This window comes from Rutilus rutilus (assembly GCF_951802725.1).
Source record: "Rutilus rutilus genome assembly, chromosome: 9".
NCBI lineage: Eukaryota > Metazoa > Chordata > Actinopteri > Cypriniformes > Leuciscidae > Rutilus > Rutilus rutilus.
In genome coordinates this window covers 17,917,420-17,942,078 of record NC_140223.1, presented here as the reverse complement: position 1 = coordinate 17,942,078, position 24,659 = coordinate 17,917,420, and the positions used below count along the sequence as shown (strand labels likewise).

Below are 24,659 nucleotides of genomic sequence, written 5' to 3'. Positions count from 1 at the left end.
CTCGGTGTGAGCACACTTTTCTGGACGTTCACCCTCAACCCGAGCATCTCCAAGTGTCGAAGGAGGGCATTCACGTGGCTGACCAGCGTTTCTCTCGACTGAGCGAGAACTAGCCAGTCGTCCAGATAGTTCAAGACGCGCATTCCGCTCGATCTGAGGGGTGAAAGTGCCGCGTCTACACATTTTGAAAACGTTCGGGGGGCTAGGGCCAGTCCAAACGGAAGCACCGTATATTGGTACGCCGAATCCTCGAACGCAAACCTCAGGAATCGTCTGTGGCGTTTCACTATCTGAATGTGAAAGTAAGCGTCCTTTAAATCCACTGAAGCGAACCAATCCCCGGGGCGAATTTGCGCCAGGATTTGCTTCAGTGTTGTCATCCTGAAGGCGCGTTTGTGAAGCGCTCTGTTGACAGGTCTCAGATCCAGAATGGGGCGGAGACCCCCTCCCTTCTTCGGCACAACGAAGTAGCGGCTGTAGAACCCGCTGTCCCGTTCGCTCGGGGGAACTGGTTCTATAGCCTTTTTCTCGAGCAAGCTGCACACTTCCTGCCTCAGCACGTGAGCGTTTTGGGGCAAAGTTAATGACTGAATTACGCCGCGAAAGCGGGGTGGTCTGCGTTTGAACTGAAGTGTGTACCCGCGCCGAATTATATTCAACACCCACGGCGAAATGCCCGGAATAGCTTCCCACGCTGCCTGGAAACGACTGAGCGAGGGCTGATCTAAACCTGCGGTCATCGCCGCTGCGGTCATGGCCGCTATGTGAGTGTTGGGGGTAGTTATTGACCGTGACTCTGCGCTGCTCGAGGGCAGGGCGGGTAACACAGTGTGTGGTGCAAGAGGAGAAAAAAGCTCTGTTTGTGAAGTAGTAATTTGCTTTATTTGAACAACATTCACAACATTTACACACACAGAACAACTGCACGCGTCGCTCACAGAACTCTGAGGGACGAAGTGCACTAGAGCGCGCCGCTTGCACGCGGGGCCGGCCTGGCGCTTTTTCCTCCTCTTGCCCGAGCGGTCAGGACGACTGCTTGGGCCTGGCAGGGGACGCGGTGGGCTTTCTGCGCGGGCTCCTCTGCGTCCTCCTGTTACCCGCCCCTTGCCATGGACCGCTGCGGCCTTTACGGGCATCCTGTCCCGGGCGGGGCGCTGTCTGTCTTCTGGCCGCAGCCTGGGGTTGGCGGCCTGAGGCTGAGGACGAACGAGAGCGCGGCTGCGGCTGCGGCTGCGGCGGCGGCGGCGGCGCCCTTCGCGGAATGACGTGGCTCATAGCTTTGGCCTTTTTCTGCGTCTCGGAGTAACGCTCGGTTACTTTCTCCATGGCGTCTCCGAACAGGCCTGCAGGGGAAATGGGCGCGTTCAAGAGCGTCTTCCTGTCGGCTTCCTGCACGTCCGACAGGGTGAGCCACAGATGCCTGTGGAGGACCACGAGGAAACCCATAGAACGGCCGATCGCCTGGGCCGAGCGCTTCGTGGCCAGGAGCGCGAGGTCCGTGGCCGAACGGAGATCCCGGATGGCGTCAGCGTCAATAGAGGCGGCGCCATCCAGAGACTTCAGCTGCTTTGCCTGGAGCACTTGGAGAAGGGCCATAGCGTGCAGCGCGGATACCGCCTCCCCCGCGGCACCGAAGGCCTTGTTGGCCTGGTGGGCCGTAAATCTGCAGGCTCGGGACGGCAGGCTGCGGTCCGAGCCCAGGGCGGGAGCCGACGGGCAGAGATGAGCGGCGACGGTCTCCTCGACGGGAGGGATGCCGAGGTAGCCGTGGTCCCCCGCCTCGTCCACGGGGGCAAACATAGCCTGGGTGGAAGTGAGGGTGCGCGCCGATTGCGGGGCCGCCCACGACTTCACCACGTGCTCATGCACGTCGGGAAAAAACGGTGTTCCCCTTTTCGAAGCGGCCTGACGGCGGCTCGATTGTAGGAACCACGTATCCAATTTGCTCTTAGATGGTTCATCAGGAGCTTTCCAGTCGAGGTCCAGCTCCTCGACGGCCTTAGAGAGGACACGGAAGAGCTCGTCCTGCAGGTCCGCAGGGGTGTCCTGCTCCGCGGCCGCCAGCGGTGCGGCCTGCTCCGCACCCCAGTCGTTCTCGGAGGCTGACAGCGACATGGAGTCGTCCCCCTCACTCACCCCGAAGGAAACGAAGTCAGCGACGTCGCGAGGGGGATGAAAGGTGGGGTCGGGGAAGCTCACCGGGGAGCGAACCTCGACTCTGCGGTTGGGGGGGGCTACCAGCGGCTCAGAGGCGGCGGTAGGCCCAATTCCCGCTGCTGCGCGAGCCTCGTCCCTCCTGGCTCTGAGGGCTCGAAGGGATAAATCCGCGCAGTGGTCGCAGGACCCTCCGTCCCCGAGGGCTGACTCAGCGTGGGCCAGCCCCAAGCACGCGATGCAGAACAGGTGCGTGTCGGGGGGGGCGATGGGGCCCGAGCATAAGTTGCAAGTAGTTGCCATCGGATGCAGGAGACAGTGCGAGTATCTCCGACGCAACTTCAACGACGGCGAATAATCCAAGTTTGTAGTATCAGCTTTCTAGCACACGATTTAAGCGTGAAGAGAGAGATTCTGAAGGGAATTGACGCTGCACTTGCATTATAACTGCAACGGTGTTTCAGTATTTGCATATTTGCGTCAATTGGCCAGCTCTGCTGGCGTTAGCCTATAAGATTTCAGCGGAAGTGAAGGATGAGAGGAGTTCCCATATACGACATCCGTAATGTCGAGTTCCGTAGCCTTGATAGGGAACTGTAATTTTCTGGCAGCTGGGGCGCCAGAAAATTCCTGTTATAAACAGAAAAATACTGTAAAAAAACGTTCTTCCCGTTGTTTTTACGGAAAAAAACTGTATATTTAACATTGGATTTCGGTAATATGATATAATGTTAATTTACCATCCTATTGAAGTATTAATATCTGTTTTTTACACTGATAACCACCAATCACAGCAGTGATGAGAGTCACATGATCAATCAAAGCTCAACATAAGCAGTTATTCCACAAGAGAGTTAATACTAATATATATAGAAGCTGCACAGTGTCATTCACACAAACATTAAACACCATCATGGTAATACATGAAATTTTAAAAATGCAATAAACATTAATTTAACAACATTAAATGTAACATAAACCCCTAATGTACATAACTGATTAGAAAAAACGAAGAAAACTATGAAGAAACAAACATAGTTATTTCAACAAAAATACATCAAATGTGAAGTGTCACAGGGAATTGTGGGAATGTCAATTTACGGTTTTTCACTGTAAATGATACAATGAGTTTTCACTTTCAAAAACTGTAAATTTAACGGTATGTTACAGTAAAATTACATTAAATGTACCGTTAGATCTATCACAGTTATTTACCGTATATAGTACGGAAACTTTCTGTTAACCAATTAACAGTTTTTCACTGTAACATTTTTACAGTCTTTTACCGTTAAAATTACGATAATTTTTTACAGTGTATAGCAGCACGTTGATCTGCCAGTCGTGGGTCTTTCATGCAGGAAACTCTCCTTTGTAATCTGCATAATGATGTTTTTAAAGGTACAAAAGTTTTACAAAAGTTCACAATGCTGTTGCAGATGAAATATAATGTGGATAACACTGAATACATATCTTTAAGTCAGGTTAGATACTGATTACTGATCACTCAAGGGTCAAACCCCTTTATCTAAACCTCTCTACTACTCTACTAGTTTTTAACACTTTTTATTCATGTTTGTAGTTCTAATTCAATTTTTTCTCCAACGCTCAGTGGGTTGTGGCACTGGGTGATTTTAGCCATTAGAGTGCGCACGGATTTGCACTTCGGATTCTAAACGGAAAAAGTAGACCGTCCGAGTATCTTTGGAAAACTCATTTCAACATACTACGATTTGGGACACTAATTCTAATTTCAAATACTATTTCGGACGGATAGTATGCGAATTGGGACACAGCACATCTCTGGTTTAGCTACAACCCTAAACAAACACGCCTGAACCAGATAATCATGGTACTCAGGTGTGCTGAAGCAGGTTGGAAATAAACTTTGCAGGAGATTGGGTCCCCAGGAGGAGGGTTGAAGACCTAGGGGTGCAGTTAGGAAAGCTCACCAGTCACATGCAAGCTGAACACTTCTGCCTCCAGTTGATGCCAGAGCTTTCAGCCTGTAAAGAGAAAATATTTTAGAATTACCAGTAGCTACAAGTTCCCCATCTCAGAGTCAGACAGCTGCCTTAGTATCCTTAGAAACGCTTTGAACATCTTAGAACGTCAATGGAGAAAGGCATATAGTTCATCATAACATCGTAATATACATCATATACATAATTCACCTGCTATATTCTTCGATTCTTCATATCAACAGAAAAATTTACAGGGATAACATGGCTTCTCTTGAGACTCTCTTGCTTCACAGCATAGTAACGTTGACATGATTGGTTACAGGTAGTTTGCGATGTAATTAACACCAGCGATTTCAAACCGTGTTTTTGAGACTATCTTTCACAACAGTTTTAAAGAGAAAATACTCCGCAATGGTGTTGACTTATGAATTTGCACATGGTTTGTCTTAAAGCATATTAAAAACACCACATAGACACATAAAGAATATTAAAAAAACTTGATTTTTAAGCAACTTGTGGTGTGCAGGCCTGAGCAAGCATACAGTATGATGAGAATATGTTTGAAGGATGTATTTGTGGAATTATTTTCCAGTGGACCATGTGTCATTATTTTTTAATCTAATAGACTATGTGCTCACTGCTCACACTGTGACACCATGTTTGAGGTCTGTGACAGTGGAACATGTATAAAAAGAGATGAGATGTTTTTTTTTTTGTTTTTTTTCTAACATGTGAGCCAGTGAAAAAGCTGTAATGCTGCGTGGGAGAGGTGATCATCACACTTCTTTCACACCTCAGTGTCTCATACACACTGTGATTGCTTCTTGAAGTTAAAGTTCTGCGTTAAAAAGTGTGCATCTTTTTTAAGATGCACCTTAAATGGAAAGTATTTCAGTAGTAAATGCAGTTTGGATCATATTTTCTTTGAACTTGCATACTTTTGTTCATGGTTTTCAAAGATCTTCTTTGAAACATCGTTATTTGGCTAGCTTCTAACAAGTGACAGATAAATGTGTGCAAACATATAGTGGTTTCAACACACAACCTTTGAGATCAACAACAAAAAATATGCATACCTATGCATGATAGTATAGTTAGTTGGACTTTATTTGCGTATTACGGAGCCTCGCACAAAATGTGTTCCCTTGGAAAAGAAACATAAGGGATTACTATTCATTTTTATGTGATTTAATTACAGTTACTTCTGATGTAATTGCATTAAATACTTTAAAAACTATAGAACAATTCTTTAAGACGTATATGAAAAAAAAAAAAAGGCAGGGTAAGAATACACCCTAATTTGTCATTTTCAGAAACCTTGGAACCTAATGTCAAAAGAAGAAGAGGTAAATTTAACAGCATTTGCGTGACCAAATAGAACAAAAAATACATTGTGAGACGGTTTCTGTTCTGAAAGCACAAATAAGTGACACTGTGGTTACATCATGGGATTGTAGAGTGTATTAGAGTGTTTCAGCCTGTATAAACAGGTCATCATAAGACCTCACAAAGCCTCGTTTTACCTATTACTACTGAAGCGAAACCTCATGGTATACCAGGACTTCCCCTAAGCTCTGTTCTGCAAAGACCTTGAACAGGAAAGAGTTTACCCAAAGCCACGGACAGTCTGTATATTTCTCAAAAAAGTAAAAAAACTGACCTTTTCAGTTATTACTCCCTTGTGACGGTTTAAACCCTTTTTCTAGTACGAATCACAGCTTTGCGATAACCTTTTTACAATATTATTTGTTCATTGAAAAGACTAATTAATTGCTGTAGATAACAGCAGTCAACATCTGAACATAAATAAATGACTAGATCGTAAAAAAAAAAACTTGAAATTCATTATATTTCCATGATCGCGTAAATGCCAACAACATGGAAATTATGAACTATTATATATGATGAAAGGGATTTTTTTTTTTATACCAAAGTGTGCTTTACAATGCAAATGAGACAATCACTGGGCTAAATATTGCATATTTGCAAATAACAGATGAATATTGCAAATAACAGATGAATCTGTGCTAAAATAACACAGTTTCATTAGGCTCATGGCATTTAACTTGACAACAAACAAGACATGAAACTCACAAAAAAAGTCAAGTGTTTTGTCCTCCCTAATAGTTGATGAATTTATTTAGCTATTTTAAATATATAATATAATATAAGATTGATTTGATATGGTTAGTTACATTTTATTATTTGCATTTTTGTATTCTTTTTTCCATTTCCTCATTTTCTTATTAGAACAGACTTTTTCATAATAAAGCAGCCCAGATCAAGTCATCTCACTATACAGTGTATAGACTCAATCACAGTGGTAACAGGCCCGAAATACTTTCTCATGCACAGCATGCACTGAGTGAAAAAGAGAAAGAGGCCGAAGAGGTTTACAAGTTAACAAGAGGGTGACAAAACAAATCCGTTTTTATGGCAATCTAATTTCATGGAAAAAGCTCTTGACAACATGAAATATTAACGCGCATACCAAGCATGATAGTGAAAACATCCACTGATTAAAATTTAAAGTAGGTCATAACGCTTCAGGTAATATTTTCCCATCATATCACCAAATATGCCTCTTAAAACGAGATAAAAACTAAATAACCGCCCAGGCGCCCACACAAGCCTCACTCACAACCGGTCATGTCCTAAGACGCCTTTTATGTCTTACTAGCTATTTCCAATTTACCCTGTATTACTCATATACAATTTGCTGAAGGTGCAGTGGGGGGTGATTCTTTACAAATTCCAGTGACACATATGATAATTAAATAATTATGACTGTTCGTCCGAAAAGCTGTGATCAGTAAAGTCTTTCACGCCTATTTTGCTCAATGAATTTGTACATCTATATCCTCAAGTGTATTGAACAAAAACATAAATGTAAATGGAGAAGGGCACTTACATGAGCAAAATCTTTGTATTGTTTTGTGGTATATGATATAAATGATCTAAAAGGAGATTATTTTTGTGGATATTTATATCAAGGCTTTTAGCATTAGCAACCAGCAGCCTGTAAACAAGATTAACTTTACAGGTTTACTGCCTGTTCTATTTTTTGTTCTTGTTTAATGATGCATCTAATTGTTTTCCACAAATCATTTCAGATAAATCTCCACAAAGTGTCTTTCATAATCATCCAGCTGACCAAACAGGCATGAACACACCTTTCTCTCGGCTCTTTGGGGAAATCCCACAGCTCAGACCTCTGCATCCCTATGTTTCCTGTTTACAGATCTTCCTTTTAGCCTGATTCTTTGCCAAGAGGCTCAAGAGTCACTGCAATCCAGAAGAACACTTTCAACAACTGGTTTTGCAGATAGATAGATGTACTGCAGTACTGGACTGTTTGCACTAGAAGTAATAGCCTATATGTAAAGATTCAAAATATAAATAGCTTTTTATAATAGTAAGGACACATTAAATCAATCAAATGTGACATTAGAGACATTTATAATGTTACAAAAGATTTCTATTTCAAATAAATGCTGTTCTTTTGATATTTAAAAAAAAAAAGATCACGGTTTCCACAAAAATATTAAGCAGTACAACTGTTTTCAATCTTGATAATAAGAACTGTTTCCTATGGAAGATAAAAAAAAAAAAAAAAAAAGCTAATTGCGACTTTTTATCTCACAATTCCGAGTTTACATCTCGCAATTCTGACTTTATAACACGCAATTGCGACTTTACATCACACAATTCTGACTTCATTTCTCAGAATTGGGAGCTATAAGTCAGAAATGCTAGATGTAAACTCTTGTGAGATAAAAAGTCGCAATTATCTATTTTATTCTGTGGCGGAAACAAGCTTCCATAGTTTCCTGAGCCCCAAATCAGCATATTATAGTTATTTCATGTGACACTGAAAACTGGAGTAATGACTGCTGAAAATTCAGCTTTAAGCAGGCATAAAACACTCTAAATAGTAACAATACTATTTTTATTTGTTATCCTTGTGTTTCTTCCAGAGCTTCATTCTGAGCAGGAGGGTGGAAGGACACCCGCATTTGGACACACGGCTCTCATTCTGGCAATCGCACAACCCCCACAGATGGCGGACTCACAAATGAGAGAACACACACTGATACAGGCCCCTTATAAACAGTGGAGGAGTGGAAGAGTAGGCTGACTTTAGAACAACTGCTTCTGTGGATCCCACTCTTGTGCCTGTGCCTGTTTTTTTCAGAGGTGGAGGAGAGGTTCGCTCCCTATTGACGCTAGTGTGCTGGCCTACATCTGTTTCCTTTATCCCAGCAGCCACCGAGGGAGCTGAGCCAAAAAGGAAGAAGAAAAAGATACGATTGATCTCACTGACGCCCGGCAAGAGCAACAGACACTATATCCCACAAGCCCCAAGCCCCACAAGTACCAGCTGCCATCCCTGCCACACAGAGAGCACAGCTGTTCATCCCAAAATATGGCCAGCCAACACCTGCAGGCCTGTCGGCAAATGTGGCCAGACCAGGACAGGCAACAGGGACAGCTGACGGCCCACTTGTATCCACAGAACATCACATCACAACAGAAACATGAAATGCATCCTGCGAGGGACATAATGTGGCCTTTCAGTACGGAAAATGATCAGGATCTCAGTATTTATACACCAGGAGGTCATGGTCGCTATCTCATTTCCTGCTCTGTCATCTTTCAGGAAGGAAGTTGATGACATTTACACAGCGTGACCCTGAGACGAAACCACAGCATTATTATATACGCGCAGACTGACTACTGGTAAACCCTACCTCATGACAAGACAGAAACGGTGATATACGCATGAGCAAGAGAATAACGAGAAGGACTGGTTAGTGTAGTCAGACTTAACGGTTCACCCAAGAAGGAAATTACTGTCATCGTTTGCTCACCCTGCTGTTGTTCCTAACCTCTAGGACTATGTCAAGTCAAGTCAAGCTCAATTGTCATTCATCCGTAGTATACATGTATACAGCTGAACGAAATTTTGTTTCGAACGTAACCAATGCAAGAATAAACAGCAACAGATCACAACATCCTACAAGAGACAGTGCAACACAGCCCTCAACCATTCACATGATACACAAAATACAATACATAGCAAACGGTAAACAATACACAGTAAACAGAAAAATTGTGCAAATCGCCAGTAGACAGAAAAAAGTGCAATAGACAGTCAGTATGTGAACAAAAAGAGGAATTTTTGAAGAATATCTTGCCCACACTTCCTTAATATAACGAAAGTTAATGAGAACTGTATTCTGTCAAGCTCCAAAATTAAAAAAAATTACACCATAAAAGTATTAAAATTGGTCCAAATGACTCATGACCTTTAGGCTGTTATTCAGTGCAAATCTGGACATCTGCCTCAACTTGAACTGCCACAAACTTGGTGAGTTTAGAGAAGTTGTGATCAGTGTTGGGGGAAACGAAAACACGCATTACAAGTAATGCGAGTTACGTCGGATTACTTTTTTCAAGTAACTAGTAAAGTAACGCATTACTTTTAAATGTACAAAAAAATATCTGAGTTACTTTTTCAAATAAGTAACCCAAGTTACTTTGTTTCCCATTCATTTATTGACACCTCTCCTGTCTCCATGTTGAGAGAAATCAGGAGTAAAGTTCAGAGGGGTTGTGTACGCTGTGTATATATGATGGTTATTGTATTGCAGTTAATCTCACTTTATTAACCAAAGTCTTTGATGCTGACCTTTGAAGATCCAATTCAACCATACTAATAAGCAAAAAGGACTAGATAAACATCACAATATATATATATTTTTTTTGCTGAAGTGAGAGAGTTGAAATTTCCTGCTTCCTATTACTCAGCCATCCAGAATTGTTTAAGCTGCACCCTCTACTGTACAGCCGCGAATTTGCATTTTCTTCAGTCAAGGCTTACTCATTTTACTTTTGGTGTGAAAGGGCCTTTACATTTGCACAAAAATCAAACTTTTGTGTTTTTTTTGTTATTAAAAAAACAAAACAAGCAAGCCTAGCTCAGGTGAGGAAAAAGTAAAGCTAAAGTAATGCAACACATTTTCTTCCATGAAAAGTAACAACACAATATTGTAATGCATTACTTTTAAAAGTAACTTTCCCCAACACTGGTTGTGATGTCCAATTTGTGAACGAATCATTCTTGTGAATCAAATGTTCTCAAATAATCTGTTAATCCAGTAATTCACAAAAACTAGGCTGCATTTAAATCCAATTTGGTGTTGGCACCGATAGCCTCATGGGCAGGGCACTGACATATAGCGCCGTTGCGCTTCGGGTGACCCGAGTTCGAATCCCCGTCCCCCTTCTCTCTCCCACCTTGCTTCATGTCCACTCTACACTATCCTATCACAATAAAGGCAAAAAAAACTTGTTATGCCCTTCCCTTGCTAACTTCCCTCCGTCTCGTTCACTCTGGTGTACGTCATTGCATGAGTGCCCACTATTGGCGCCCTTGATCACTTGGAATCTGCTATGGAGCTGATTATTATTATTTTTTTTTTATATATATATAGTTTTTTTTCCCACATGAATTTGTTTTATGCACCATTTTATATGCCTGTAAGTATGTTTGGCCTGTTAAATAATTAAATATAAACAAATATTAAATATGAATATATTTATATTCAATATAAAAAAAATACACAAATGAAAATGATAATACAATAAACTATTACTGTGTTTAAAAAAAAAAAGTTAAAGGTAGCTACAAGAAGTATTAAATGTAGTTAAATGTCAAAAGAACGCCAATATCATACACTAGAGATGTGTGGGGTGGGGGTAAATTAAGAGCGACCTGCTGTGACGTCACAATCATGGTGGAATTGTGGACTATGGATCCGCCTGAAGTGTACATGTTGAGTAGACTCACTCCCTTGGTCAGAATCGAGGGGTAGAGGGTCTGTCCAAATCAAATTTTGTCGTCCACTGGACGAAGTTGAATGCACTTCAGAATGGCGGTGGGGATTCCCATAGGGGAAGTGATTGGGGAAGTTCGCAAGTATCGCTAAAAGTGGAGAATGATTGTATTGATCAGAATGATTCTACTGATCAGAATCATACTGATCTATATGGTTTTACTGATAGGAATGATTCTACTGATTAGAACGATTCAGATCAAAATGATTTTCTAATCGCCAACTGATCCGGTTGCAACAGTTAACAGCTCTCTGGAGGGGAAGGTTATCAGTGAATAATGATTTAAATTTCAATACATTTGAAAGTAATATTGAAGTTTTATGGGGTTTTTTTTTCTTTTCTTTTTGGAGCTCGACATTTCACTTTCATTAAAGTGGTCAGGATTTTTCTTTAAAAAAATCTACTTTTATGTTCCACTGAAAAATAGAAGTCATCATATATGGGGTTGGAACAGCATGAGGGTGAACAAAGGATGACAGAATTTCCATTTGTAAAAAAAAAAAAAAAAAAAAACATCCTTGTGATCAGTTCCAAATGCAACAAGTAATCACCAGGACCACAAAAAGAAGAAAGAAAAAAGAAAAGAAACTTCCCACACAAGACTGAGCGCACATCGGCTGTACTTTATTTAATTTTGAACAGCTGCATAGTCTTGGGTTTTCTCATATATGTGCCAAAATAAGAATGAAAACAAAAACCTTGTGACTTACAAATCATTCATGCTGTAATAAACACAGATGTTCCTTCCTCATGTTACAGGACACCTTTACCATCTTTTTACATTGACTGGGTCAGTATGATGGTACTCCTATCTCAGTTGGTTCACATCAGGGCAGTTGACACACCTGAAAGCTCTTAACTTTAAAAGAGTCCTTTACAGGAAATCAGGACAGTTCACTGTTGTTATGTGGGTCAATACATCCATAAAGGAAAAAGAGGAAAAGCATATTAATAACTCCTGACTAAGCTTGACACACACACACACACACACACACACACACACACACACACGCTAGTTAATACAAATGCATTTATGATTGCCCTTAAATAGAAAAAAACTTGAATTATATATATATATATAAAGTTGTATTTTTGACATTTATTTGTTACATTGTCATTTATATAATATATAATTGTAATTTTAGATTTATATAGCCTATATTTGTATATAATAAAATATTAAGGAAACACTGAAGGATGACTTTCTCAAAAAACATGACATCGTTACATTGATTTAGACATAATCCCCCAGTTTAGATCGTGCTCTCTGTGGGTTTTTTGACACAATTACCAAAAATGGCCAGAAGACTTTCTCTTATGTGATGCTCAATGTGGCTGCAAAAACACATCACTGACCTGAATGACAAACAAAAGCCTTTCTTGTAAGCGATATAATACAAGCCATTTGCATTGCATGATAACCATTATTTTCATGTCTAGTATACATTATCCCATAGGATATTCAGTCAGTTTCGTGACTTTATACTGACTTGAAGTCAAAGTAATCCACCTCAACAATAATTTAATTAGGTTCTACAGCGTGTTAAGACACCCTACAGACGAACTTTGAGAGACACAAACATTATTTATACATGGGTGATTTTACGAAGAACGCCATTATAGTCTATATTATAAATATGGGACTTACGCTCTCATTTGAGGAAACCCCATCGACAGCAGCACGTCCAGATTGGATCCATGTTTGACAGAGACGCAATTGTTCTGTCTCAGTCTGCGCGGAATAATCTTTGAGTAAAGATCCTCCTTTGCTGCCATCCTTTAGTCCCATCAAATGATACTGACGATAGTCGGGTACGACACATCCACATCTGCTTATTTAGCGATTTACACTATGACTGCAATAAGCATAACCGGTCCCTCCTCCTGACAGCGGCAGCGTATGTTTGTATACAGTAGTAGTAAGTACAGTAGATTAACGAGCTACAGAATGTCTGCGTCTCAAAATCTAGTCAGCTCCCTACATACTAAAATACATTTGGACCATCATAGGCGGGTTTCAAGTATGAACAAAGCAGCATATTTGAGAAACGCGCCTGTATGCCAAAAAAAGAAAGCAATCTATATAGGCAGGTCACGAGGTTTTAGACACAGCTCAAGTGTTATGCTTGTCAAACTAGCAGTGACCCGTTCACTCGTCATGCTTGACACTAACCTTCTTTAATTAGTCTAATTTACCTAAAAGTCCAAAGTTAATAAGGTTTTACATTACTGTTAGCCTACACACCTGACATGAAATAACAAGTAACTCCACACATTCAATCACATCTTTTATTTACTTCCATGTAATTCCAATACTAATTTAAAGTGAGTCAAAAGGATTTATTTGATTCATTAACATATTGACAAAATATATGACAACATGGGAGAATTTTTTGGTGGTAATTTGGTAGTGCTGACTATATTAATACATAGACCGATATAATTGAATTAAACCTTCTATTCGCAACCACGTCTTATTGAAATAAAGAAAACGCTTTCGGCTCTGCACAAAAATCTCTTTACGACACAAAAACAGGATGGGTGTGGAAGGCCATTGCAAAGTCAATTGTTTCTCGTTTCAATCTGAAACGTACAACAATTGGAGCCCCACCTACCGCTAAACAATGACCTGTGATATAGAAGTCTGAAATAGGAAAACATTGACAAGTTCATTTAAACTTAAGTTCAAAACTTATGTTAAAACAAATATAAAGGGATAGTTCACCCAAAAATGTACATTCCGTCATCATTTACTCACTCTCGTGTCGTTCCAAACCTGCATGACTTTCTCCCGTGGAAGACAAAAGATGATATTTTGAAGAATGCTAGTAACCAAACAGCTTTGGGTACCACTGACATCCAAAAAATCTTAAAATAAATCTTCTTTTATGTTCCACAGAACAAATAAAGTGATACAGGTTTATACTGTATATTGTAAAAATTACAATTTTGGGGTGAACTATGCCTTTAAGCTATGTTCCTTTAAGCAGAGCCTTTATATCTCAGCTTCTTGGCCAACAATTAACCATTTCTCTGAGTGATCAGTTCTGACCCTGCACTGACGGGTCATAAGGCACAATTAGACAAAACACGCATCCCGCCTCTTGGAAAGCCCTCTTCATCTCCACCTAGTGGTAAAACATGAAATATATTTTTATACTGGGGCACAAAAATACCACTTCCAGTTCAATTTAATTTCATATCAGCCAAGATCTGTTTATGATAGATGATGCTGTTTTCACAACATGTTAAAATTTGTGTAATTACCAGTACATTATTACAAGACCAGTAAAAAAAAAAAAGCATCAAACTCAATTACAAGTTGGAATGTCAGGCTTCTCTAACTTGACTGTTTAAATGTCGTAAAAACAACAAAAATGGCAGCAGTTTAAAGTAGTTCGGTAGCTATATACATACACTAGGTTGCAAAAGTTTGGGGTCATTAATTATTTTCTTGAAAGAAAGAAATTAACACTTTTATTCAACGAGGTGACAGTGAAGTAAAGTTTTCAGCAATACTAAGAGATGTTTCTTGAACATCAAATCAGCATATTAGACTGATTTCTGAAGGATCATGTGACACTGAAGAATGGAGTGATGATGCTGAAAAATCATCTTTGCCATCACAGGAATGAATTACATTTTCAAATATTAAATATTTTTGATCAAATAAATGCAGCCTTGTTGAGCATCAAAAATATTTAAAAAAAATCTTACAGACCACAAACCTTTGAACACTAGTGTACATTTATGTTTGATATAATTCATAATGTCTTAATATAGAATCATTTCAATTATAAACCAAAGACATTCAAATGGTTTACAGACAGTGCATCTAGTACAAAAGTTTTGATGTTATGAAAGATAAAATTTCCAATAGCACATGAATAGCTCTGAGTAGAATCCTAAGTTACTTGTTGCCTCCTAATTACGGTAATTCACACATTGCATAAATTAAATTACAAACAAGCATTATATAAAAGTCAAAAGATCTGCCTTACCAGCCGCTCTTGGTCCTTACACAAGCCCACCACAGCACCGCCACTGCCGGGCAATTTGACTGCAGATTCAAACTACACAGACAAGAAAAAAATCATTCAGATGTGCTGCTTTTTTTCTGCAGGTCAGATTGCTTCTAGTATTATGGAATAACTTAGTGCACCAGTTAATTTACCAGATATATTAGGGAAACAATGCATTGGCATTCATTTACCTGTCTCGCAAGCTGTACCATTTTCAGATTTCCAGGGCCCAAGCAATCTTCAGTATACACCGACCTGATGGACAAAATGTAACTTCAACAGTGGTATCTATTTATAAATGAACTTGTATTAAAATCCTGTTTGATTTGAACCACATAATGAAGGATTCGTTGTTGGTTCTTTTAGCTTGAAACTACAACGGCAATCCACAGATTAGTGACATGCTGTTAAACCTCCATTCAACTTAAAACATCATACCGCCGTAGCTCAAAGTTTTCATCCATGAGCTGTGCGAGTCTGGCCCAGTCCTTACACAGGAAGGCAGCCCTGCATACAGTGAGAAAAACTTTAAAGCACTTTTCATTGTTTCGAATTTTACATGAAAAGTACAACGCTACAATTATTGAAGGACCAATCCTCAAAGATGAACCAACCGGGCTTGGTCTGTGAGTTCAGCAAATGATTTCATAGCTTCAACCACAGCAGAGTCACCTGTCCAGAAAGAACAAGACTTGTGAAAAGCTTCATTTATTCACTATCAAGACATAAACCAAGACATAAAGCAGGACTTACCGTTTAACCACCGCTGTCTAACATTACTGTGAATCCGTCCAGAATCACTTGGATCGCTCAAGTACGCCAGCCAGAACGAGGGAAGATCGTTCATGTCCAAGGGAATGTATTCTCCTATTTAAAAGAATAGATTGACATGCAGTACAGTCACTTAAAATGTAGGTTTCTATAGCAAATGCACTACCGTTTAAAAGTTTGGGGGGAAATAAATGAATACTTTTATTCAGCAAGGATGCACAAGTGACAGTATTGACTTTTACATTCTTACAAATTTCTACTTCAAAAATGCTGTTCTTTTGAACTTCCTATTCATTAAAGAATCCTGAAAAACAACCGTTTTCAACATTGATAATAATAATAAGAAATGTTTTTTGAGCATCAAATCCACATATTAGAATGATTTCTGAAGGATCAATGTAATGTTATTTTACAATGTTACTGTTGTCACTGTATTTTTGATCAAATAAATACAGCCTTGGTAAGTATAAGAGACATCAAAAACATTCAAAAACTTTTTTAGGTTTATATACAGTACAATAATGAATTGTTTTATTTATATTGCCCAGAATAATATTTCTGTTCAAAGACAGTACCATAACCCCGCTCGTTCATAAGCTGTTTGTTGAAGTCCATGTAAACCAAGCCTTCATAGACCTATTAGAAAGTTAATACAGAGACAGTCATGTTCCACAAAGTCTAAGTCAGATTGGTAAAATTTATATATATATATATATATATATATATATATATCTCACCTGCACAACTCGATCCTGTAGACCAGCTGTGATGAACAGCTCATCTGTCTCTACGTTGAGGATGAAGTTGGCTCTGACTGGTTTAGGAAGATCCTGACTCAGGATAAAGTTTATGTAAGCTAATAGTTTTTTCCAACATTAAAAAGTAGTTCTAAATCCATCCACTGACTGGTGAATGCTGAACATACGTTATCTGTGATGTTGTAAAACTTCATCAGGCACTTCAGTGTGGCAGACACAATCGCACTACACAGAAAACACCCAAATGCTAATGTTAGAATACTCAAATTTGACCCCAATAACAGCAGATGAAACGGCAAGTGTTTGACACTTGAATAATGATTACAATGCATCTTGTTTGATTAAAAATCAAATAGACATGAATGAGCTTTGGAGAAACTGACTGTTAATGTTCACTGAAGTTTGTAGTCAATGTTTTACTTACCTGCTGCCAGCTAAACCCTAGAAGACATCAAAGAAATGTAGAACAGCGTTACTCCACAATTCTTAGTACTTCAACTCTAGATAGACAACTGCAAATATCATTAGTAATAAGTCTTACCACTTGCCGAGGAATGTTTGTGTCGTACTTGAGAGTAAAATTCTGCTTGGACAGAGCAATGCTGTCAGAAAAAAAGAAAGAAAGCAAATACAGTCAATGTCTTAATCATTCCAATTACGCAACAGATCTTTTCTTCCGTATTATTCCATACACAAGTGTAATGGATTATCGAAAAAGAAAAAATATAATGCAGGGATTTGAATCATTCCAGTGGTTGTTGATTGGATTTTTCTTTTTTTTAATAAAATCAGTTTGCAAATAAATCTATGATCTCCAAAATACTTCCAGATCAATTATTATCTTCATTTTTATACTGTATATCCTAATGATAATGAAAACATATTTGTCAAGTTGCCAGACGTGACTTAACGTATTTCTGTCCAATTACAATGAAGAGACAAAATTATTTGTCTATTTCAATACAGTACATGGAACAATACTTCAATAAAGAGACAGTATTGTATTTAAAAAGAGACACTGCCATTGTATCACTGTATTATCTACATAAGCCATGTCTACATAAAGTGATTGGACCCTGATAATCACGACTTTAAGAATGTATTTATGTTTATTGGATCTCACCCTTGTTCAGAGCAGAACTGGTAAAACTTTTTACAGGTGGCTTGTAGAAGTCTCAGACCTCCTAAATACCTGTAGGGTAAATAAATGAATACTAATGATAATAATTGGTTTTGTATTGTAAACATAAGACAGATGGGTTTGGGTCGACATGAGAGCGAGTAAATGCTGAGAGATTGTACATTTTGTTGTTTAAAGTGTCCATATTGTTGAAGTCCATGCAAAAAAACACACCAAAAAAATCAGAGACAAATACTTTGGACAAACCCTTCTTTCCGGCTGATCTGAAAGAGATCCTGCAAGCTTCCGAACTCCGTAGGGTCGTTCAGAGGATGAGGTAGAATGGCCTTAATAAAAACAGTGAAATTAATGAAGAACAGAGCTTTCCTTGATGTCTTATATCAGTCTGTTTTTTTGTTTTACCAGAGTCTGGCTCTCCATGAGTGTGACCTCAGCCCAGAAGTTAGCAATGGTCATAGCAATGGTTTTCCCATTGAAACCATCAGAGGGGTTCCCCATGAGTCCAACCCTGTGAGTCAACACACAGACGCATGTATAGTAATGAAAAGCAGGTAGGCATTCGTGGATACTAGCTAATGTGTTCTGACTGACCTGGCATATGAGCGGCATGTAATAGGTTTAGATGGGGACAGCTGCTGTTTAGAAGAATAGTGAGCGAGCCATTTCGTGTAATCAGACAGACCCTGTAATAACAGATGTTAAAATTCTCAACATGTATTAATACAAAATTTATGTTTAGAATAGTGGGGTATACACTCCTGTTCAGTGTCAACAAGATTTATTTTTAATTGATATTTGCATTCAGCAAGGATTCATTAAATTGGTCAAAAGTTATTGTAAAGTCATTTATAATGTTACAAAAGATTTCAAATAAATGCTGTATTTTTTAACATTCTATTCAAATCTTGAAAAAAAAAAAAGTAGCAGAGTTTCCACAAAAATATTAAGCAGCACAAATGTTTTCAACATTGATAATATAATAAGAAATGTTTTTTCAACACCAAGGATGATAACTATAATGATAATGATAAAGATATAGTTTTAAAAATCGTTGTAAATATAAAAGAATAGCAGAGTCCACAACAATAACGGCACTGAGTAACAATATCATTGGAATCACTTTCAGAAAGATTTTTTTCCAGCTGAAGAAAGATAAAAACATTGACAGCCAATCAGAATCCATCCTCGAGCATTTAAAGTGCGGACGATAAACCTGCAGCGTGCACTTAGGATAAACATCATTATCGTTTGTTAATGTTAATATAGTTATCGTTATGGTTATCTATATAGTTATTGTTCTTGGTGTGAACGGGCCTTGAGATTGCTTTTGAAGGATCATGTGACACTAAAAACTAAAGTTATGGCTGCTGATATATAAAATTAACCTAAATAATGCTACATTTGTACCCACCACTTGTCCAATTAGTTGAAATCCTGTTGGTAACTTCATCCCATAAACAGGAACCTTCTCCTCATTTATAAGCCATTCCTACAACCAGTAAAATCCTATTTAATATTGAAGTTAACATTAAATCTTAAGACACAGAAACAAAGGTTTAATGCTTTACATTTTAAAACTCAAAGATCATTTAAAACATTTACCCAAAAAAAGCCAAAAGTTCTATCTTTAACGTCTGGGTGTTGAACAAGGAAATCAGATATGTACGGTAAGGACTCTTTACGCAGACAGTAGAACACCACACTTGCCAGACGGGATGCGGTGACGCCCTCTCGAGGCTTCTCAATGAAGCGCATGACCCTGGTGTGCACATAGATTCAACATCTTGTAGTGAATGCTTAAACTCAAGTGGTGCTCACTGCTCACTGCAGAGCCACCTTCTAGCTCCACCCATTATGCCTAAATGACATCTAGAGAGGGGGAGCTGGCCACCCATGGCTCTGCAGTGAGCTGCCTCTCCTTAAATTAAAAGAAAATGATTACATCTTCCATCAGGCCATATATTAAAAATGTCTAATTGTCAGTTTGAATATTAAAATGCTACTTTTTTATTTATGTCTACATACAGTAGACTTTATGCTTATAAACATAAGCATACATGTTGTCATATGTAAAAAAACAAGAAAAAAAAACAAAACAAAAACAAGTCAGCCATCATAACGTCACTTTTCTCTCTTAAAGTTTATTTTTATTTATGTCTATAGGTATGTTTATATTCAATGATTATGTCCAATGTTTATTTTCTGTACACAATTGTCTAAATGTAATTTGTCAAAACATATTTCCATTCTATGACACATTAAAAGGAGAATTAAGAACCAAACCCTGCTATTTAGAGTACATAAAATTGCCATTCACCGTAAATAAAAAGAAAATAATAAAGAATCTATTAATCTTGGCTAATTTTTATAATATCAGAAGGTATTTCTCCGATCTGGCAAGATATTAATGTTTATTTCGATGTTTTTTTAATAACAGATGCCACTGCATTTTAAAGCACTACTTTTTTACTTTACGAGTATGTTTATACACTCACCTAAAGGATTATTAGGAACACCATACTAATACTGTGTTTGACCCCCTTTCGCCTTCAGAACTGCCTTAATTCTACGTGGCATTGATTCAACAAGGTGCTGAAAGCATTCTTTAGAAATGTTGGCCCATATTGATAGGATAGCATCTTGCAGTTGATGGAGATTTGTGGGATGCACATCCAGGGCACGAAGCTCCCGTTCCACCACATCCCAAAGATGCTCTATTGGGTTGAGATCTGGTGACTGTGGGGGCCATTTTAGTACAGAGAACTCATTGTCATGTTCAAGAAACCAATTTGAAATGATTCGAGCTTTGTGACATGGTGCATTATCCTGCTGGAAGTAGCCATCAGAGGATGGGTACATGGTGGTCATAAAGGGATGGACATGGTCAGAAACAATGCTCAGGTAGGCCGTGGCATTTAAACGATGCCCAATTGGCACTAAGGGGCCTAAAGTGTGCCAAGAAAACATCCCCCACACCATTACACCACCACCACCAGCCTGCACAGTGGTAACAAGGCATGATGGATCCATGTTCTCATTCTGTTTACGCCAAATTCTGACTCTACCATCTGAATGTCTCAACAGAAATCGAGACTCATCAGACCAGGCAACATTTTTCCAGTCTTCAACTGTCCAATTTTGGTGAGCTCGTGCAAATTGTAGCCTCTTTTTCCTATTTGTAGTGGAGATTAGTGGTACCCGGTGGGGTCTTCTGCTGTTGTAGCCCATCCGCCTCAAGGTTGTGCGTGTTGTGGCTTCACAAATGCTTTGCTGCATACCTCGGTTGTAACGAGTGGTTATTTCAGTCAAAGTTGCTCTTCTATCAGCTTGAATCAGTCGGCCCATTCTCCTCTGACTTCTAGCATCAACAAGGCATTTGGCCCACAGGACTGCCGCATACTGAATGTTTTTCCCTTTTCACACCATTCTTTGTAAACCCTAGAAATGGTTGTGCGTGAAAATCCCAGTAACTGAGCAGATTGTGAAATACTCAGACCGGCCCGTCTGGCACCAACAACCATGCCACGCTCAAAATTGCTTAAATCACCTTTCTTTCCCATTCTGACATTCAGTTTGGAGTTCAGGAGATTGTCTTGACCAGGACCACACCCCTAAATGCATTGAAGCAACTGCCATGTGATTGGTTGATTAGATAATTGCATTAATGAGAAATTGAACAGGTGTTCCTCATAATCCTTTAGGTGAGTGTATAATATTTACTTGTCCTTTCATGTTCATTTGATGTACATTTCGTTTGAATCATGATGTCACTGATAACGTCAAAGACATTTCCATTTAATGATAAAATGAATAAATGGTAACGCACAACATCCTGCTATTAAGAGGGCATGACAATGGCCATGGAACACTAAATAAAAAAATATATATAAAGAATCTAATAAGCTTGGCTAATTTTATAATATCAGAGGGTACTTCTTCCATGACAACACAACAAAAATAAAAGTAAAGATGCTATGTCATGTCTCACCGATGGGTGTTCGGACAAACATCAACAATTCCTCTGGAGTAGCTCTTCTCTCCTGACTCCAGCTCATAATATATAGCAAGTTCTCCAGGCTGAAGTATTAAATTGTAATGAGAATTAAAACTGAGCCGAAATTACAAATTATTTCAGCAGGTTAAATGAATAATGATAAATAAATAATGATATAAAGTTATAAAATGATAACTGTATGCGTCTGTGCCACATGAGAATCCCACTATGGTGCAAGCGGGAAAGTACAAATCAGTACGAACCTGGTGTTCTATGTTTGACATCTCACCCACAAGAACCAACTTGTTACAACACAGTCAATATGATAAGTCTCTCTTACCTTAGATCTGAAAAAGCGAATAACTTGTGCAATATCAAAGTTTTGATCAGCACAAAGCATGTCTCCTGCGATCTGCAAATGCAATATGAGAACACACAATTGAAAGCAGCCCTTTCAGTTTAAGATTTAAGTCAAATAAAATAGGTTTTGGAAAAAGGTGCGACTAAAGGGACGTTATGCAGTGTTTTAATAGCTCAATGAGGTGTCATACCACCATAATGTCATCTTGTAGCTGTCGGCTTCGGATGGCCAATTCAAGGTCTGCAACAGCCCCGAGTCTGTCATCCAGAGTGGTGCTGCCATCATTCACAACATTCTCCACCGGAAAGTCATTGGCTGTTGCCCACCGCTCATAGTGTTTGTATCTGAATAGAGTGCAGTTTTGAACCAATATACAATTTTAAATTAGTTTAATGGCTGCTATTGTGTATCTTAAACATACAAAAAGCCACACTTCCTGCACTTATTTTCACAAAATTAATGTAAACATTGCAAAAAAATAGTTGGCATGTTTGTCAAATGACAGAACAAGGACTTACTTATCAGCATTCGTGACCAGATAGACTTCACTGAAGAGCTGGCGACTGGGAGAGAGGGTAAATAATGTGTTGCATTAGTTTGCATGGAAAACACCTTTCGCAATGATGCTAACAACAAATATAATGGCTCACGTGTTGACGGTTTCCCACCAGAAATCCAATATTTTCTTTCCACCCACTCCAGGTAACAGAGCTTTGGGCACACCGGCCAGATGAGCATACAGACCTGTAATATCACTCTTGAAATATAGAGACATGTTTATTGAACATTGCATTACATCTTTTCTTTCTTGTTTTGAACAAAACAACGTGGCATTAAAGCTATTACAAACGCTAACTGCAAAATGACACAAAGTTTAAAAAAATCATAATCGTTTTTGCAGCTCACAGGAAAACGTTTAAATCAGTTGATTTAACGTTACCTTAATCTGTGTCTCTAAAACCGTGCCGTGCCCTGCAACTAACAATATGCAAATCATTGCTCTGGCTTATTTATTTATTTGAAATAGCAACGAATAATCCCTTCCATCACAGGATCCGTAGAGAGTCCATAGTGCAACTAATAACACAGTTACAACTTTGAACTTACTCACGTCACCGGAAACCTTACAAATCCTTAAAGAAACAGGCTCATGATTTCATTTGTAATATGGCAAGCCGGTTTAACATTTAGTAATTTAAACAAACTCTTTGTTTGTTTGTATACTAGTACTTATTAATAAATAGTTGTGACTAGTGCACCATTAATAGATACTAGTAGACCTGCTCAAAATTTTATCAGTAATAGGTCAGGTTTCACTAGTAATGATTGCTTTGTAAGTTATGACTAGTCAGAATGGTTACTTTATACATACCTCTATTCACTTCTGATTAGTGCTGTTAACTGTTAACTAAATTTGTTCCAGGTTCGCATTCCTGTTATTTGTAACTCTTCCAGGTAGCCTAGTACTAATGTAGTAATTGCACTGTATTAGGCTGCGTTTACACTTGGCATTAACATGCGACCTGTATCCGGATGTTGTCCACATACACATTGAAAAGACAACTGTAAACGCGCTTCTGATCGTAATGTTATCGATCGTTCTGTTTTTAAAAGAAAACCCACCACTTGAGGTCGACTTTGCACCATCCTTTTTTTTTTTTTTTTTGCAGGAATGCAAGATCCGATCTGTTATCCACATTCAGAAACCACTTGATGTGGACAGGTGTAAACGCACCGTGTCCTGATTGGCTTATGATCCGATCTGCTTGATTGGATCACGGTGATCGCATGTTAATGCCAAGTGTAAACGCAGCCTTAGAAACTCTCTAATCGTAGTATGTTGAAATGAGAATTCCAAAGATACCCAGAGGGTCTACTATTTCTGGTTAGAATTCGAAGTGCAGATCCATGCACACTCTGACTAATATTGCCCAAAACCCATTGCGTGTTGTACGAGGATTCGATTAGAACTACAAACACGAACAACAAGTGTTAAGAACTACAAACCTGGAGGATGTCTGAGACCAACAGTTAAGGGGTTTTAGTGATTAATAATTAGTATCTAACCTAACAAAAAAATAAAATAATTCAATGTTATCCACATTATGGTTCATCTGTACAACATTGTGAACTTTTAAAGATGTTTGATCATTAACTTTTAAATGCAGTTCTCTGCATGAAAAACCCGCAACTGGCAAGTGATCCTGCTAATACATTTCAATCCAATACGGTAGTACATTAAATTAAATTGAATGTGGAGGATTTTAACTGTGACCAGATGATTGACAGTTTAAACAGTGACAGGATGCACATAACTAAGTGACAGTGCGTTCTGTTAAAGATGAAATTATGACAAGGTAGTATGTCCCAAAGCTTGCCTACTATTCTGCTACACTCAAAAATATCATGCACATACTTTTTCCTTCACAAAAACAGTACATACTTTTAGGGCATAGTAAAATAGGTCAATTGCAACACAGCATTTGTTCCTGGAGGGCCACAGCCCTGCAGAGTTTAGCTTCAACTTTAATAAACTGCACCTGATCCAGCAAATCAGGTTGGGACAAAACTTTGCAGGATTGTGGCCCTCCAGGGGC

General features: G+C 38.9%; 2 protein-coding genes across 2 annotated transcripts in view; both read right to left on the bottom strand.

Moving 5' to 3' along the window:
• Positions 1 to 13,157, bottom strand: part of ubash3bb (ubiquitin associated and SH3 domain containing Bb) — a 29,117-nt gene extending 15,960 nt beyond the window's left edge. The window contains exons 1-2 of the mRNA XM_084419952.1: positions 12,664 to 13,157; positions 4,104 to 4,157 (exon numbers count right to left, since the gene is read on the bottom strand). Coding sequence (XP_084276078.1) covers positions 4,104 to 4,157; positions 12,664 to 12,791 — 182 coding nt within the window. The 5' untranslated portion in view covers positions 12,792 to 13,157. The remainder of the gene's footprint in view (positions 1 to 4,103; positions 4,158 to 12,663) is intronic.
• A 135-nt stretch (positions 13,158 to 13,292) lies between these two features.
• gkup (glucuronokinase with putative uridyl pyrophosphorylase) lies at positions 13,293 to 23,161 on the bottom strand. Its single transcript, XM_084419953.1, has 23 exons — positions 23,003 to 23,161; positions 22,713 to 22,819; positions 22,581 to 22,625; positions 22,253 to 22,406; positions 22,042 to 22,113; positions 21,696 to 21,784; positions 19,310 to 19,466; positions 19,119 to 19,196; positions 18,299 to 18,390; positions 18,110 to 18,215; positions 17,954 to 18,033; positions 17,690 to 17,758; positions 17,108 to 17,168; positions 16,991 to 17,007; positions 16,734 to 16,791; positions 16,546 to 16,638; positions 16,384 to 16,444; positions 15,791 to 15,904; positions 15,652 to 15,709; positions 15,476 to 15,544; positions 15,229 to 15,292; positions 15,017 to 15,088; positions 13,293 to 14,143 (listed from the first exon to the last, which is right to left on the bottom strand). The coding sequence occupies exons 1-23, from the start codon at positions 23,057 to 23,059 to the stop codon at positions 14,057 to 14,059; spliced, it is 1,860 nt and encodes a 619-aa protein (XP_084276079.1). The 5' UTR covers positions 23,060 to 23,161; the 3' UTR covers positions 13,293 to 14,056.
• Between the last annotated feature and the right edge of the window lie 1,498 nt (positions 23,162 to 24,659).

Excerpts from the sequence above, each read along its gene's own strand:
- gkup (XM_084419953.1), bottom strand. The coding sequence starts at position 23,059 with ATGATTTGCATATTGTTAGTTGCAGGGCACGGCACGGTTTTAGAGACA. Across the intron at positions 17,169-17,689 it reads CAGTTCTGCTCTGAACAAGG|CATTGCTCTGTCCAAGCAGA; the intron begins GTGAGATCCAAT and ends TTTTTCTGACAG. Across the intron at positions 15,293-15,475 it reads GAAAACTTTGAGCTACGGCG|GTCGGTGTATACTGAAGATT; the intron begins GTATGATGTTTT and ends TTTGTCCATCAG.